The sequence below is a fragment of the Podarcis erhardii genome, assembly GCF_964252035.2.
Source record: "Podarcis erhardii genome assembly, chromosome: 1".
NCBI classification, from domain to species: domain Eukaryota; kingdom Metazoa; phylum Chordata; class Lepidosauria; order Squamata; family Lacertidae; genus Podarcis; species Podarcis erhardii.
Window position 1 is genome coordinate 21783615 of NC_138497.1, and position 18519 is coordinate 21802133.

At 41.0% G+C, this 18519-nt stretch overlaps 1 protein-coding gene across 2 annotated transcripts in view; it reads right to left on the reverse strand.

The window, feature by feature from the left end:
- PPP4R4 (protein phosphatase 4 regulatory subunit 4) overlaps positions 1-17781 on the reverse strand; it is an 85032-nt gene extending 67251 nt beyond the window's left edge. For both annotated transcript variants that reach the window (XM_081859671.1, XM_081859672.1), the window contains exons 1-2: positions 16873-17781; positions 15848-15921 (exon numbers count right to left, since the gene is read on the reverse strand). In XM_081859671.1, the coding sequence (XP_081715797.1) occupies positions 15848-15921; positions 16873-16992 (194 nt within the window). In that variant the 5' untranslated portion in view covers positions 16993-17781. The remainder of the gene's footprint in view (positions 1-15847; positions 15922-16872) is intronic.
- Positions 17782-18519: the final 738 nt, after the last annotated feature.

Below are 18519 nucleotides of genomic sequence, written 5' to 3' on the forward strand. Positions count from 1 at the left end.
GTCTTCAAAGGAAATGTTTTGCTGAAAGTATGTAGAATATTACTCTCCAATGCTTGATAAGGCCCACAACCACTTTTAAAGCATCTCTCTTTCCTCCCGCCACAATTCCTCTTCCTTAGGTTATCATTCCAATTCTTAACATACTACCGTACCATACTTAACATACTATTTTTCCGTGATGCTCCCATGTATAAGATGCCCCCTATTTTTGGGGACACAAAATTAAGAAAATGGGGGGAGATTGGCCTGAGTTGTTGAGCTTTTGGGGGGGTGGCCAAAAGTTGTTCAGCTTTTTTTAGGAGGAATTGTCAAAAATCGCTCACTCGCCTGGCCTACGCTACCACTTGCACACGTCACAAAGGCCACCTATCGTCTGTCCCCACAACACCAGAAGCCGCCAATCACCTGCCCTAGAGCTGCAGTGACAGCCAGTCAACAACAGCCCTTGTAACAGACACCAATAACATGCCAAATACCCGCTTGACAATTTCCGGCTTGTGACACAAACCAATTCCAACTTCCAAATATGCACTATTCATGTATAAGAAGACACCCAATTTTGGACATAATTTTTTAATAAAAAATGCTCATCTTATACACAGAAAAGTATGGTATATGATATCCATGCCCCGGCTGACACTCTACTGAATTTCTAACCACTGCAGTAGCCCAGGAGCTGAACATATGTTAGACACTTTCACAAAACTGAGAATCACATCATGTGAAGTCTCCAGCAAGCACCCAGTTGTGGCAAAGACCCTTAGCTTACCCTCTCATGTGTATATATTGCTATGAGGCTTTTTTGCTTTTTAAGATTTTTACTAAATCTTAGATAAAGATATTTCATAAAGACCACATTTCATAAAGACACTGCAGTGTCTGCTGTGCCTAATTTCTGAAGGAACCACAAACCTGGCTGAGTGCCAAGACCCGTGGAATCTCACACCAGCTGACAAAGATTGTAGCAGCCTGTAACAATATCAAGAGCTATTATAGAAATTGAATTGGGAGTGCTGGGGTTTACTGTACTTTATGTACAACCTCTTCAATGATACCATGTTCTTTGAATAACCATTGCTACTATCCTCTTTGTTTCACCTATTAGAATTTAAGAACCATATTCTTTAAGACATGATATGTCTAATATTCATTCACCCATTAGCTGAGAAGACTCAGCATATGGCATCAGTGATTAGTCAACATCAACTTCCCTTCCAGGTTTTCAGTTCTCCATCTCCAGAGTGCACTAGTTGCCAAGACAAAAAAGAACTGCAGATACATATCATTGCCTTTGTGGCAGCAACCCAACTGCTAATTTCAGTGCTGATAGCAGAGTTATAACATCAGTTTCAACCAGTGTGAATTGTTACTAATCTGTTGTTAAAATTTTGTTATCAAAATTTTAGGAGATTACAATGTTACAAGTTTGACATTGCTTTGGGCATAGTTGCCACTTCTGATTGTGCTTACATTCTCTACACAAAGAGATTAGAAACACCCACAGAAGATATGCATATGAATAATAATAATAATAATAATAATAATAATAATAATAATACAGGTACAGTCTTATTTCATCTGATAAAGAAAACATTTTATGCAGAAGAAAAATGTGTTTTCTGTTATATGAAAATATGAATCTGAGATATTGGGGGGGGGCACATGTGCTTATGTAAGCAAGCAGAAACACACACACACACACACACACACGACCATTAGTCCATCTTGCCCAATACTGCATGCTCTATCAGAGGTTCTCCAAAGATGTCCCCCCCACACACACACCATTTCTGTGGATAGGAAATTCCCGGGCCTGAACCTGAAAACCAGTGAAAGGTACCAGGAAAAAAGTTCCAGCTAGCATGGAGCAATTGCACAATAATCTCCCCCCCCCCTTGTGCTGCCTACATTAATTCCACTTATCCCCAGTCTGTTATGGCTAGCAGAGATAAATACAGGGGTCAACATAAGTTTTTGAGTTTATGGCAATCTGAGCAGGCATACCTAACACTCAAGAAATTATCGGTCTACAAGCATCTTAGAACATTCTGAGCAATGGAAAGCAGGTGCTAGTCACATTTCACCCTTTGTTTACACAATGCCATAATACTCCTGCAAGCACCAAACTGCAATCTACATAAACTGGACAAAGAAGGTGGGGTAGGCTTGCTGTGTTATTTAACCAAGCCACAGGGTGCTATAGCAATCTATTAAGGTCTTAACCCAATTCACTCTTTCCTCAATATGGTTTTACAAAACAGAACTTTTCATACAGTGAGTCTCCCTAGGATAGTTTGAGCCCAGGAAAGAGCGGAGCCCATACTATTCCTCTGACACAGTTCACACTTGGCCCCAGGTAAACAGACTGGCAGGAGGACAGCAGCCATTTAAAATGTGCAGAAATAGCACACCATGCAGCTCTTCTAGTTGTGGGTGTCTGGTGGCATAAATGAGCACCTCCTCATATAAAAACAAACATCACCTTTTTTTTAAACTTAAAAGCCCCAAACAGTGTAATCTTTCCTCATAGGGGAGTTGCTAGGTTTATGATACAGTGGTACTTCGGGTTACATATGCTTCAGGTTACATACGCTTCAGGTTACAGACTCCGCTAACCCAGAAATATTACCTCGGGTTATGAACTTTGCTTCAGGATGAGAACAGAAATCGTGCTCCGGCGGCGTGGCAGCAGCAGGAGGCCCCATTAGCTAAAGTGGTGCTTCAGGTTAAGAACAGTTTCAGGTTAAGAACAGACCTCCAGAACGAATTAAGTTCTTAACCTGAGGTACCACTGTACTCTGTAAATAATAGTATGCACTAATGGTGCTGTAGTGAAACACAAAGCCTAAAAGAAGAATCTCATCATTTCTGTTTGTCTGACTTGGCCCAAGTGAGACACTGAGGGAGGTCGAAAGACATCCTTCTTTCTCAATAGTGGCCCCAAGAGCCTGGGAAGCCCATTTGTCGGACTCACGTGTCTTCTTTCAGAGACACAGGTGAAAAGGTGTTGTTGTTACTATTTTTATATTAATATCACCACTACTATTCACAAGGCTTTGGGAATTGGGCTTTTTGCAAGCTTCTTCTTCTTCTTTATTTTTTACCCGTTATGAACTTTTAATGTTTTATTAAGCTTTGATTGTTGTTGTTTTTTAAGTTGTTCATGTCAATAAAAAAGAAAAAAAGAAATCTGAAGCCAATCTGGCAACTCTCCACACCTTGCTGGGAAAGTCCACCTCCCACTTCGACAGCTAGAAGACCTTTAGTACAAAAGATCTCACCTTACTCACATTCTCTGTCTCAGTTGTCTGGAACCAAAACTAACGCACTCTATACACTTAGTTTAATTTGCTGCTGTTCTCATTAAGATATCTAGTTACAAACTGGCCTTTACCTGCCACAAAGCTTGTGTCTGAATTATTTAATGGGCTAATTCTACACAGGTTTCCTACTACTTCTGTTTTAAAGAAGGGAGTCCTTACATTTCAATGGTTTATTTAATTTACCATTAGATAGTCAACATGATTAGCCCACTGTTGTTTAACTATGATTAAATAAAAACAAGAATTGGCTGCATGCTACTGTAGCTATGTATCATAGTAACCTTGTTTACCAAGATCAGCTTGCTCAATCCAAGTTTCTTATTCCTTTGTTTTCTGACGAAAGAACTGCCAGCAAGAATGGAATAATTCAGACAAATGGCTATTTTGAGACATTGCCAAATCAAGTGTATGCCGGTAACCTCTTTCTTTCTTTTTCAGAGTTTATTTCACCAAGTTCAAGCTTTAATTGCTGTTTGCCAACAGAAAACTCCCCCACTCACAATCTTAAAATTAAAGAAATGCTATAAACATAAGGAAATATATCTCCCGTCTAGAAAAGCTTTAGCTACACAGTACTAGAAATAGTGGAAAGCATTTCCTTAATGGCAAGCTGACATGCTGTTTCCTTCTTACTGAAGAAGTAATTGGAAATCACCAACAAGCTTGTGTGGGTGTTCATCCTTCCGCTCATGCCTTTGAAGCTAGAAGCCCTTTTCACACATTAAATGGAAGGAAAGGGATGCGCCATCCCTCCTTTTGATCTCCATATTCAGGAGAAGGTAAGGATAAAGCCTACAAGTTTACAACTTGCACTTGTGTGGTCTCTCTCTGCATTATCAGGTGTCCTCAAAAAGGAAAGGACCCTAACTGTGCATACAGTTTTAAGTTTTTAGACACTACTTGGACCTTCCACTAAATTAATGTAGGATAAGGTCATGGACAATGGGTACGATACCTGAAACATACATGCAGTCGTAATCAGAAAAGTTCTAAAGATTCAAACATGCAAAAATAGCACACACTGCAGAACTTCCTGGATTGTACCCCTTTGAACTACAGGTAAGGCAGGGAGATCTCATGTTTTAAACATTCTGAAAGCCAGTACAGTGGTACCTCGGGTTACAGACGCTTCAGGTTACATACGCTTCAGGTTACAGACTCCGCTAACCCAGAAATAGTACTTTGGGTTAAGAACTTCGCTTCAGGATGAGAACAGAAATCGTGCTCCGGCAGCATGGCAGCATCAGGAGGCCACCTGAGCTAAAGTGGTACCTCAGGTTGAGAACAGTTTCAGGTTAGGAACGGACCTCTAGAACGAATTAAGTTCTTAACCTGAGGTACCATTGTATAGCAAACATAGTGCTGGACTTGGACCAGGAAAGTCAGAATTCAAATCCACACTCAATTGTGACCTTGAATCAGGCACTGGTCCTTAACCTACTTACTTCACAAGGTGGCTGATAATACAATAGGGTAATATGATCTACACTAGTGAAACTTCTAGGCCTTTAACTAAAAGCTTCCTGCTTGTAGGGTCTTCTCATTTTATTGCTTCCTGTTCCATGTGAGAATAGCAATTAATACCCCTTGGTTATCTTCAACTCCTGATGAGGCTTTAATGATCTATTCCTTTCATCACTTTTTCTTTCTTTTATAAAGTTTGCTGTAAAATAAAATAAAAAAGAAATGTAATAATTAAAGCCCCCACCCCAATTCATCAGTTCCCTCAGCCCCACTGTACAAGAAGCAATAAAAGAGGTAGAACCTACACTGAGGAATCTATTAATAAACATTGTGGGGAATCTTGCAGCATTTGCTTGCAGGTAAACATAGGAGGATCTTGGTCATGAGATGCAGCACTGCTGGATAATACAATGTAACATTTATTGTTCCATCATGTCCTACAGTTTTTGCCTGCAAAAGTTCCACTGAGGTATAAAATGCTATCATGAATGAAGCTGTCTGCAGATCAATGTGAAAGGCGTATCTAGAGTAGGCTAGGTTTGTGATAATGTACAAAATTTACATACTGTTTGAATGTAAACAGAATCTCTAAGCAGTTTACAACACACACACACACACACACACACACACACACACACACACCCCTCCATCACCAGTGGAGAAGCAGCAGTTTGAGATCTCCAGGTGGAATGACAGACGGATACAAGAATGAGAAGCTGGCAACTATTTACAGTTGGACTCATGCACACTGATCAAGAGCTCTGCGACTCAGAGCTTTTTCAAGTACACATGGGACTCTTTCATGAACATAGTCTGCACATGCAAACCTGACAACTCCGTTAAAGATGGGTCAGCACTTAAAAGAAGGGAATGCTCCAGCTAGGGCAATGCATTTTAATGGTGCACTTTGTGTACCTCAAATTGCTTGGCCTGAGTTGTCCTGCTTATACTGTTACGGGGAAAACTGTGATTCAGGCGTGACGTACAGCAGAGGCAAAAGTATGAATAAATCACTGCTGTGTGTGTCATATTTCAGATAAATGTGCAATCCACAAAATTGCACATTCTATGTCACCGTAAGGGAATAATTTTAAGAAACCATTTTATATCCAACAAACTGATCTAACAGCATGCACAGATTGTGCTATAATTGTACAAACCAACATACAGCAAACTTGCATCTGCTTTTATCAACATCTTACTTTTTCCACATCACCCTTATGTGCAGTAGAATGGTACAAAGATAGAAAGTTTATGTGCACTGCTTTGTCATCTTACAAATGTGCACTGCTTTGTCATCTTACAAGCAAACTGTAGTAGCTGGTGAAGCTGCCATGTGATTACTTCACAAATGATTATCACAAAATCTGCCTAATGCTCTGTAGTTCATTCAATATGAGTGAGGTTAATGTAAATGAATACTATGATGAAACAACCACACCGTACTTCCCTGCATGCCAAACTTTGCAAAGTTTCACACAATCCAAATTCTTGGGAAGACAATTTGTTCATTTAAATCTTCAACACTGAAAACATGTATGTTCATGACTCAAATCTTAATTTAAAGTGATGTAAACTGGTGCAACTTCTTTAAGGATTTTCAAAAACATTGGTAAGAAACCTCAGGACCAGGGACTGAATGTGGCACTTCAGCTCTCAAAAAACTCTTCAGGCCTCTTTCCCAAGCCACACCCCTACTCAGGCCACATACACACACCCTGCTCCATGCTCTCCTCAAATGAAGACGTTCAAGTTACAGAATATTTTGAGCCTATTCCAAATATTAGCTATTTCATGTCTCTGTGTGTGCTTTTATTTATCAAAAAATTAACTGTTGATAACGTCTGCTACCTTCTGACAAAGTCAAACAGCACCATTCTCTCAGTTCTTCCCAAAATACCACCTGACAGGACCATTTTAATGTCTTATTGTCATCCCATTCTCTGAGTTGCCAGTTTTCTGGACCTTAGCTAAATAATGGGATCACTAGTTAAGTTTAGGATCCCCTCCCCACCCACATTATTTCATCTTTTGAACTGTCTCCATTGCCCAGGATCAGGTTCTCAGAAGTAACAGCTACACCATATCAAGCTAAGCTGCCATGTTTTCTTTCTTATTAGGTGTTAGCCATAGATCAGAGACAGCTTTCTTACAGCATGAATGAATCATTTAAGGTGACTTTGCTTTCTTGCCACAGCTGATTCATACTCAGCTTTTTAAAAGGTGCTGCACTTATATATATATATTTTTTTTATTAAGGATTTTCTTGTTTTACAGAAGTGTAGTGCCTCGTATTTTTTTTTTTTCCTTCTTCTTCCATGTAACATTTTTACAAATCCGTTTCATTTGTTGAGGCATTAGGGGGAGAAGAAAACAGAAAGAAAAAAGAAAGGGGGGGTGGAGAGAGCACTTATATTAACACAGGAATGAAAAAATGGTGGTAAGTGATTATTTACTGAAAAGGCCCAGGTCTCATTTAAGCCACTGGAAAGGTTTCATATGTGTAGATCATAAAGGTAAAGGTAAAGGGACCCCTGACCATTAGGTCTAGTCGTGGCCAACTCTGGAGTTGCGGTGCTCAACTTGCTTTATTGGCCGAGGGAGATGGCGTACAGCTTCCAGGTCATGTGGCCAGCATGACTAAGCCGCTTCTGGCGAACCAGAGCAGCGCATGGAAACGCCGTTTACCTTCGCGCTGGAGTGGTACCTATTTATCTACTTGCACTTTTGCTTTCGAACTGCTAGGTTGGCATACACACACTCAAATAATTAATGAAACAAATATCTAATTTATCATTTTTGGAACTTAATTTTTACACAGTCATGCATATCCTGGAACAGATCCTTGCCTAAGCCATGTTGAAATCAATAAAAAATTGATTTTTTCAGGTGTATCTGAAGAAGCGTGCATGCACACGAAAGCTTATACCCAGAACAAACTTAGTTGGTCTCTAAGGTGCTACTGGACAATTTTTTAATTTTTTAATTTAATTTATTTTGACTGCGTCAGACCAACACGGCTACCTACCTGAATCTAGAATGATGTTGAAATCAGTGAGACTTAAGTGAGTTACTACCAACATTTTCTTGGTTTCAGCGGAACTCTTGGTGTAACTAATTTTCTCTGGATCAGGGCCCCTCACCACTTTCATACACTAAAATTCCAGTATTCTGATCTCAGCCAACAAAATGGTTTCACCTTCTAATTTAACTGTCAGTTTTACTGTATTTTATTGTAATTCACCATTTTCCAAAATTAAGATTGCTGTGTTTTATTTCTTTATGTGTATCTTAATGACACACACAGGGACAGGGCTCAGCTGGTAAAACTTCCAGTAAGAGAATTAACATCCTTCCACAGCTGGAAAAGAAAATCACAGTACAAAAACATCTACAGTGTAACAGTTAAGGATGAGCATTAAGGAATGCCCAAGAGCTGAACTGCACACTTAAAAATATATGAAAAAAGAAAATATAATACTCTTGGTGGATCAGTCCAATGGTATACAAAAACCAAAGGTACTAGCAGAGTTCTGCTTCTCCTATCATTCATTACTACCCCCCAGCATCTTAAATTTTAGAGATATCAGGAGAATAAGGAAGTATTGCCCTGACCACCATAAAACCTATTAAATTTACATTATATGCAAAAATAATTTAATAGTTTGACTAGTAGTAGTGACATGTTAAACAAAATGTGTTTTTTTTAAAAAAGTAAGCACATCACAAGTGAGGGTGACATTAAAAGGGTACTTAATGTGCTGCTAAAACAGTTTTCAACCTGTGAATCACAAATAAAAGGAGACAAGAATAAACCTATATAAAAACAATATACTCAACATGCAGAATAATTTTCTGTTCTTATCTATCCATATATTATTTCCCCTACTTGTTTTTTCTTCTCATGGTCCAAAATACAAATATATATACAAAAGCATCCCACACACAATGATAATGAACTCATTCGCCAAGTGTCAAGCCTCACGTAGCTAAAATGGCACCATTCACACATAGGATGGAGGAAGCAGCAGGCTTGGGGAGCCTCAAGACTGAGGATGTAATCTTTAAAAATTAGGGTGAGGAGGCCCTGGGGGTGGGAGAAACATCCAAATTTAGCATGCTCAATGTCCACAGAATACTGAGTGTCTTTTAAGAATGTGGTTAGAAATCCAGGGCTCAGTGATGCCAGAATGAAGTATCCTGAAAAATCTGGCTGGCTGGCATCCTGAACACGAGCACGTTACAATGCAATATTTTGCTGTAGGTCCCATGTGTGCATTTGTGTTCATGTACACATACACATACACACCCCACTACTACTTAAACTGGAAGAAGTAGCAACATCTCACTGCACGCCATAATCTTGAAACAGATACTTAATGAAAACAATAGGAAGGATTTTACTGTTTACAATTATCAGTGGAATTTCAGGACAAGCAACGCTGAGCCAGTGACTCATCCGTTGCTTGATATCAGTGCAAAGCTTCCTGATCCAAAAGCTCGGCTGCATCAGTACGAGCAACATTTTCTCTGCTCTTCCTCCCAGAGCTAACTATTTCATCTGAATGCCTGCATGACAGCATAACTAATACTTTCAGTATTGTGTACATGGCATCCATATGGGTCCTTCACTCTCTCCTCCCCCTTCTCTGGTTCAAGTGTATTTGTTCTGAAGCAATAATTAATTTCTCTTCAGTGCAAAAAGTTACAATTACAACAAACATAAAATATCATGGGTGTTTAAAATGAAAGGCTGTCCCTGACTTATTACAAACTCAAGATCTGGTACAATCTGCGAGGAGGTGACCCAAGGGACAAAAATATTGACAGCTCAATAGCCAGCGTTACAAACTTCCAGAAGTGCTGCAGTGGGTATTTTGCAACACGTGTGCTATTTCTGCCATAAATGCATTTCCAAATGCCATGCAAAGGCATATCTATATGTGCTTCTAAATTCAATACATTTGGTTCAGCATCAAGATTGTACATGTTTTTGAATGCCACCTCTTAAAGAGGAAATGCACCCTCTGTCCATTGTCTTACTCTGGGGCAACTAGGCTGGCTATCAGGAATAGCTGGTCCCTGTTTTCCATTTGTGCCCTTCTCCTGGATCCTTTCCCTTGTACATAAAACTTTTCCAGCTTTTGATGAATACTCTGTAATTGCTGTAGAAACCCTGACAGCACTTGTTACACACAACCATTCATGAAAGCTACCTTTGTGAAAGAGTAACAAGGCTTCCCTTGCCAAGATCCCCACCCCCATCCGCTTCCCTCAGGTGATCACATTTTCTCTTCAAACGAAAGCCTCAAAGTGCATGAGGAACAAGATCCTTCCTCACTGAAGGGTCGAGAGGAGAAATTTGGCTTACATATTTGGACCATTTGGTACATGAGATGAATGGCATGATCCTAGGCAATAAAATGTATGACTAGATAAATGCGCACGTTAAGATTCTTCTTCATTTTTACCATGAGTGGCAGCTCTAATGACTCCTCACAAGGATAATGAGCAGCAAACAGTTTCTCCCCCAATCTTTAAGAAGAATACATAATACCCCAAGAGGCATAACCCATTGGTTATGTTATTCTTTGAAAGTGTAAGGCCTTGGTTTTAAAGGGGAGGGGAGAATGCAATAAAGGAGGCGGAGGAGTATTGAGCATCAAAAAGTAATGTCCTGAGGCTCTCCCAAGTCAGAAGCTAAGCCCCAAGAGGCAAGACCTATTAGAGCTTATGTTCTAATTAGGTGGTCTGAGAGGCTAAAGTGGCTTTTCCAAATACATATGGAACAGGATAACAAAGCAAAAGCAACAGAAGTCAAATTCAAGAACAGGAAAGTATCATAGTCTGTGTACTTTCCCTTGTAAGAACTTCTGTACTGGGGGGGAAATGATATTTAGAATGTTACCTTACCACATGCTCACATCATTGTAACATTAGTAATCATAAGGGTTGAATGCAATTGCATGTTGAACTGCTTTTCAGAGGCGGATAATAAAGCCTAAAATGAAGTACAGCACTTGTATAGCACAGTGACTAAGCAATGAATCAGAAAGTTCAACATTCAAATCTCACCTCAGTTGCCAATATTATCTCCGTTTCTGTCCCTATTCCTATCCCTAGTATTATGCATGGGGATAATAACACTGATCTACCCCACAGAGTTGATGAAAGGATGACAAGAGTATGTGAGAACATTTTGAGTACATACAGTGGTACCTCGGGTTACAGACACTTCAAGTTACAGACGCTTCAGTTACAGACTCCACTAACCCAGAAATAGTACTTTGGGTTAAGAACTTTGCTTCAGGATGAGAACAGAAATTGTGTGGCAGCGGCGCGGCGGCAGCAGGAGGCCCCAATAGCTAAAGTGGTACCTCATGTTAAGAACAGTTTCGGGTTTAGAATGGACCTCCAGAACAAATTAAGTTCTTAACCAGAGGTACCACTGTATAGCTACTATTATGAACATATTTTGATCAGTTAAAGAAAAAAGGCAAAAAGGATAGCAGTAAGCTATAAGTATGAACTAGGAGAAACTGCAAGGAGTAAGCAGGACAAGCAAAATGTTGGACAAAAATGGGAAAATCAGAAGTCACCTTAACTTGTAAGAAAATTTGGTATGTGTTGATCATGTGCAAATAAACTGCAAAGGCAGGACACACAAGCACAATGCTTTCTTTTGGGGCAAACTAGGGAAAGATTGCCAAATTTTGGCACAAAAAGAATAGGGCAAAAAGTATTCCAATTGAAATATCCCAGGGCAAGTTCATTACCTATTTTTAGGCACCAGGCAAAAACATTTCTCTATAACCAGTTCTTTGGCTAAGTAACATTCAGCGACCTTTTAAATGTGTTTGAGAGAGGGGTATTATTGGTTTGTTTTTGCTTTTGCTTTACTATGTATTTTGCCTTTTTGTGTTGTGAACCACCCTGTGATCTTCAGATGAAGGGCGGTATAAATTTAATAAATAAAATGTAAAATAATTAATAATGTCTGCAATGCTCTCAGGAATGTTTTTCAGAAATAGCTGTCTTTTTATTATTATTACAGATTCATTTTCATATAAGATTTTTCTCTCTTCCATCCAACCCCCCAATTTGGATATTTCAAATTAATTTTCCTTAACATTTTGGCTGTCAATTGAGTATTTCTCTTTGTACATTTTTTATACCCTGTGTATACCTTTGTACATTTTGTATACCCTGTGTATACCTTGTGAATGCTTTCTGTGTTGTTTCTAATAAAAGTATTTCCAGGTGCAAGGGGAAGTGGGTGACCATGGGTGTAGCCAGGATTTTTGTTGGGGATGCAGGCTTTTGTTAAGGGGACAGAACCTAAGATATGCATTGATTTGCACTGATTTAGGGGGGCAGGTGCCTCCCCCTACCTACATCCATGAGGCTGACTGGTGGCTGTGTAAGAACTCCTGACCTCTTGGAGCAATTCTTACTTGGCACAGGTGACCAAGTAAGTGGCTTTGTTAGAGATGGGATCCTGGGATGAACAGGTCATTGAGTATCTCAATGCTATTCCTATTTCTCTGGTACAAAACATGAAATCGGAGTAATATAAAGTTCCATGGTTTGACCAATCAAGTCAAATGACCTCATTATTCCCATGTTGTCTGGGGCACAACTTGTCAAATATATATTTTTTTAATGTTACCTTCAACACATTTCCCCCTACAATCCAGATTCAAAAAGCACACTCATTTTTACACATTTCACACAAAAATCTTCAGATTTCAAAATAAAATGGAAACTAGCAAAGTTTGGAGGTCAATTGTCCTAATAAGGCAGGTTTCACTTGCAAGGCAAAGAAAGAAAGAAAGAAAGAAAGAGCAAGAGAGCGAGAGAAAGCTCTGCTATTTGATACAGCACACAGTGGCAGCACCCCGTTCACCCTGGGTCAATTCGCAGATTTGCACACTACAATTAAGTAAAAATTTCTACAAAAGTAGTCCTGTCATCTATGTGCTGCAAAAAGGGGATAGGTAGATGGACAGGAACTACCTGCATACAACAATATGTGGAGCAAGCTTATTTTCTCCTGCTTTGGAGGATAGGACTCAAACCAATGGCTTCAAATTACAAGAAAAGATATTCCAACTAAAAATCAGGAAGAACTTTCTTGACAGCAAGAGCTGTTTGACAGTGGAACAGACACCCTCTGGAGGTTGTGGGCTCTCCTTCCTTGGAGGCTTTTAAGCAGAGGTGGGATGGTCGTCTGCCATAGATGCTTTAGCTGAGATTTCTGCATTGCAAGGGGTTGGACTGGATGACCCTTGCAGTCCCTTGCAACTCTACAATTCTATGATTCTAGAAAAGATTCTAAAAAGCCTATGTGCAAGACAGAGGCAAGGAGGAAATGTCTGCCCAAAGCTCATTCTTGCACCCTACTACAAGTAGAGCCTGTGTTCTGGGGAACAATGTGAACCAGCCCATAATGAAATAATGTCCAAAAGTTATGTAATAATGCTAGAGATTCAAGGAGAGAATCATACAGCAAAAAAATAAAGAAAGAACACATATCAGTCAAGCCAACAGCATGCTGGTGATGTTCAGCCAGAAATATGACAATAAATGTCTAACTGGAAGAAAATAGAATTACAAAAAACAACAAGCAAACAAACAAAACTAGTCTATAGGGGGAAAAACACAACCCATTTTGTTGCAGTTGTTACAGAAAAGCCTGTTCTGAAAAGTGTGGTCAATCAGGAAGAGGTATTCTATGTGCCACTGAATGTACAGAAAAAAATAGGAGTTGAGGTTGGCATCACTGGCCGGGGCAAGGGGGGGCGGCGGGAATGCACCAAGGAACAACTAGACTACCCAAACAAGAAAAGCATGCTAGTGTTGCAACACTGATGACACTCAACACTATTTATTTCACCATATGTCTCAAAAAGAAAACAATTAAAAGCCAAAACAGAGGAAAGGAACACTCAAAAGAATTTGTGTTCCACCAACACGAGACTACAAATTGACCTTATTCTCATGCCATATGCCATAAACCATGGCTTACTGTGCACAAGCAAATTGCTCCGGTTTTGCCCCACCCTCTTCCCAGCTCATGCCAGGAAGAAACAAGCCATGACATTTGGCTTAACATTACAATCAAAACAGGGACCAAGGTTTGTTGGAACAAAACAGGATCAGACGTAACTGTTGTAATACTAAACTAGAGGTCATAGTTTGTTTCTCCCCATTGTGATCAAAGAGCGGAGAAACAGCTCAACTCAGTGCATTCATAGTAAACCATGAACTAGAGTATACTATGACAGGTGAACTGGGCCACCATATAGTAAAGTGGGGGGGGGGGGAGTCAAGAAGAATACAAAACCAGTTAAGAGTCCTCTTAAACTCTTAAGAACTGTTAAATATATCATATCTTAGCAATTATCTAGCTACATCAGCAATTATAAAATCTTATCTTAATGAAACTTTTTTGTTTCAAAAAAATATTTGAGGCCTGCAACCTTCCAATACAATTGCATTATTCTCTTTCTCCATCTTTGACAGCTTGCAACATGTTCTATTCATGTGAGGCCAAAAAGTGGCAGAAACCTGCCTTGCATCTTCAGACTGTGCAAACGCTAAGGGTAGGCATAGAATCACCAATGACAGCCACCAGAGTGGCCTCTACTACAGTGATCAGTGAGCAGACATTGGTCCAATCTCTGCTTACCCAGTCAAGACACATAAATATTGGATTGTGTGGAGGTCAGTTTCTTTTGGCTGCCCAAGGAAATGAGATGTGGCTCCCATTTGAAAAATAACAAACTATGGTGCAAGAACAATTTTTCATTATTTACCATATCTTTTTAAACAGGCCCCCCAAAGTTACTAGCCTCCTAAAAGGTTTGTAGCCTGCTAAGAGAGGTTGGAGCAGCAGCAATGGAGTGTTCCATCCATCCTCTGGCCGTCCATTCACTTTCCTGAATACAATTCCTTTTCATCTAAGTTGACCAGGCAAGTGATTAAATATGAGGTGGTTTGCAGACTGGAGGAACAATATTCATGAGGTGGAGGTAGTAGCCTTGTACAAAATTATTTTATGTCTCCAAACAACGCAAAGGTCACCCAGAGCTATGGAACCCAATATCTGCATGAAGAGTATACTATTGATAACACTGAAAAAGGTAAATGGTGAATTCAAGCAAGTACTTGCAAATCACATGTGAGTGAGATAATTAAAAAACAAAAACAAAAAACAGAGCAAGATGATGGCTATTGCCAGATAGGAACTATTATCAGAATCATAAGTGGCAAATAAAAATGCTGGCTTAAAAAGTTACAAATAGATTATATTAGCAGAGCACATTTTAAAGACCGAGACAAACATGGCTCTGGAGCACTCTAAAAATAACTGATCAAACTGAAAGGAAGCTTACAGCTGGCACTTCAATTAGTGAGCATTGTATAAAAATGCAAGTTTAAATGAAAATCTTTCAGAACAGCACCTCCTTCAGAGATGATATCTACATGAAAGTCAATGGAAGCCCATGTTTCGGACAGTTAATGTTCAAGGCAGTTAAAAATCTTTTAAGTAAGCATTTCAAGCAGACTGGGTGGGGAAGGGTACCAGATATGATTGTGTCTATGTTATCTGCATCTCTGCATTTCTCAGGTGCTACACAACAAATCCTTTAAAACATTATGTTGTACTATGGAGTTAGTCAATGTGAAATCTTATTAATACCACCACACAATTTGGTGACCCTCAAAAAGAAAAACAACAGCAGCCCAACTCATCAGAGGGAAGGACCATAGTAGAAAGTAGCCAACTTAATAGAAAGTAGCTAAGCATCTGTGCATGCCCATCGTTTCCTCATGCTACTATGTGCATGAAGGGCCTTATACAAATTTAATAAATAAAATGCTACCATCACACATTTTAAACTTTCTTCCATGGTGTTATTCCAAACCTTTTTTTTTTAAAAAAAAAAAACACACCCTAAAAAACCCTTTAAAAAAAACCATGAAGCATGGAGATGGAAACATTTAGATAAAAAGTAACATTAAAAAACCCTCTACAACATTATCTGAAGAAATACCTGAGTAGATATACAGCCCTTTCAATATCATTGAGTTCTTCATCAACTGTCAATCTCTCTATTTCTTCTGGTGTCTGTCAAGTGTGAAACACAAATTAACATAATTAACATCTCAAGTCCATGCTTGAATCTGTTAACAACTACTTCCACCCCAAGTTTACAGTACATATATATACTTAATCATTGAGATCACTGTGACTTATTCCTGAGTGACTATGCCTAGGATGATGCTGTTAATTATGTTGTACAGCTTGAAACACAAATAAGTTAAATCAGAGTACATGAAATTAAAAAGATGCCAATGGAAAATGAATTCAAGTGCTCCTGCTTAATTGGTTATGAAGCTGTCTTGTATGAGTCAGACCATTGATCCATTTAGCTCAATATGATCTATACCAACTAGCATCTGCTTTCCAAGCTCTTAGGTAAGGATCTTTCCTGACCCTGCTAACTAGAGACAGTAAGAACTGAAGCTAGGATTTTGTGCATGCAAAACATGTGGTCTATAGCTGTCCCCTTCCTCAGTTTCTGAATCAGAATGTCAGGCTGTAATTTTTAACTCACTTTCTCTGGAACAGTCTCCTGGAAGTCTATAAACAGTTCCAGGGTTTTGAGGCCTTTGGTTTTTAATACTCAGAATCTCTGGTAACATTTCAAAAATTAGGTAGTGCACTTTTTTAAAATCAGGAATAGTCCCTCCCCCACACCATTTATTAAACTACATCCTGAAAGCAAGGAATGGGAAAAGATCCCAAATTATATAATCACAAAACCTAATTCAAGTTAAAGCAATTTATATCTAGTATTTCTCCCCCCACCTCACACTTAAAACCCCATTTCTGAAATAATTCTACTGTCGGATGACATGATTTAATGCCCTTATCTGTGTAAAACAAGCTGAGCCTGCATATAGCAGATAGTAGCACCATTTATTTAATAGATTCCAATCTGAAATAACTGCAGTTTGATTAGAAAGTACAGTTTTAAATATATATATATAGAGAGAGAGAGAGAGAGAGGTATACCTTTAGACTCCTGCGTACTGGCCTTTCAATAATAGTAAGTTCCTGCAGATCTTCTATATAACCAAATAGATTGTTCTGGCTAAAATCCATTTTGTAGGAGAAGATGATTATCGGATGCATGTACTAGGTTGGAGCTCCAGTCTTTGACAAAACCAGGGTTGTGTGCAAGCTTCACATTGCACTGAGGCCAGAGAGAGGGAGAGAGGGTGGGAGAGAGAGAGGAGAGAGCAAGCAGGCAACAAACACCCTCTTCTCGTCTTAAAAGGATGCACTGGTGGAGGTGGGCGAGTAGAGGCTGCTCTGCTGCTGCTGCTCTTGCTGCTTCCTCCTCCTCCTCCTCCTCTTCGTAGGACGCTACTGAGCCCCCACCGCCCAGGAGGAGCCTCAGCAAACACAATGCGGCACCAGCACAGCCCGCCGCCGTTGCTGCTCCAAGAGCATCACTCGCCACTCAGCCCAGGCTCCGGCAAGGAAACTTTCACTCCTGCTGCTTCACTTTCGCCTCAGTCCCTCCAGCGTTTCCAGGGAGAAGGAGACACCAACATCTCCCTTCCTCCTCCTCCACCACACATACGCATATACGCACGCCCTCCTTTCACTTCGCTCCTGCTTGCTTTTCTCTCCCTCTCTCTTTTTGGTGGGGGCGCTAAGGGTGGAAATGCAAGGCGTGGGGGTAGGGCACGGAGGCGGGTCTGAGGCTGCAACTTTTCTCCTCTTTGGCTCAGGAAAGGAGGCAGATCTTGGGACCCCCTGCTCCAGATGGGGGCAGGTGCCCACCTGAAAGCTAACACTGAAGAGGGTTTTGTAGTGGGGGGGGGGGGCGGAGGAGAAATCGACAACTTCTTCCCCGAACGAGTGCAAAGGGATTATCGGTTTGTATTTTAAATGTGAATTTAGGGGGCGTGCGGATTAGATTAAATGTGAATTTAGGGGGCGTGCGGACCTGCACCCCCGCAAGAAGAAGGGTTGGTTGGTTAGGGAGGGCAGGCGCCGTTTCCTAGATGCTCCAACAACAGGGGAGAAGCTTCCCGGGGGGAACTGGGTGGTTTGGGTGGTAGAACGGGGAGGTGGGCGAATGACAAGATCTATAGCCCCTTTTTTGGGGGGGCGGGAAAGATGGATTTGGGGGGGGGCGCTTACGGAGGGAAACGCAGCGACTCTATCATATATACAAGCCCGAGAGTGCGGTGCGTTCCCACCCCCGCCAAAGGAGCGGCTCTCCTGCCTTCCCGCCGCCCCCGAAGCGCAGCGATTCCCCCGCCCCCCTCTTGGTGACGGGCCAGGATGGGGCTCCGCGAGCGGAGAGAGAGACAAGAGAGCGCCAAGCCGGGAAGGCCGGATGCCAACCCCGGGAGATGCTGGGCCACTCAGGGCCCTTCCGAGGGACGCGGCTTCATGGGCCCAGGCGGGCTGCCTGCTTTCCCTCGCCCTGCAGCTCCCAGAGGCGCCGCGCTCCCTCCCCCGCGACTCGAGGAGCCCGAGGGGCGAGGGAGCCGGAGCCGCCTTCGCCTCCGCGGGCAGTGTGGCAGCGCCGAGCCCGTCGCCAGGGCAACGAAGCCGCTACAGAGGCCCCGGAGGGGCAAAAAGGGCCGACCCGAGCGCGCCAATATCGCAACGCGCCCGGAAAGACGGTCCAGGCACATCATA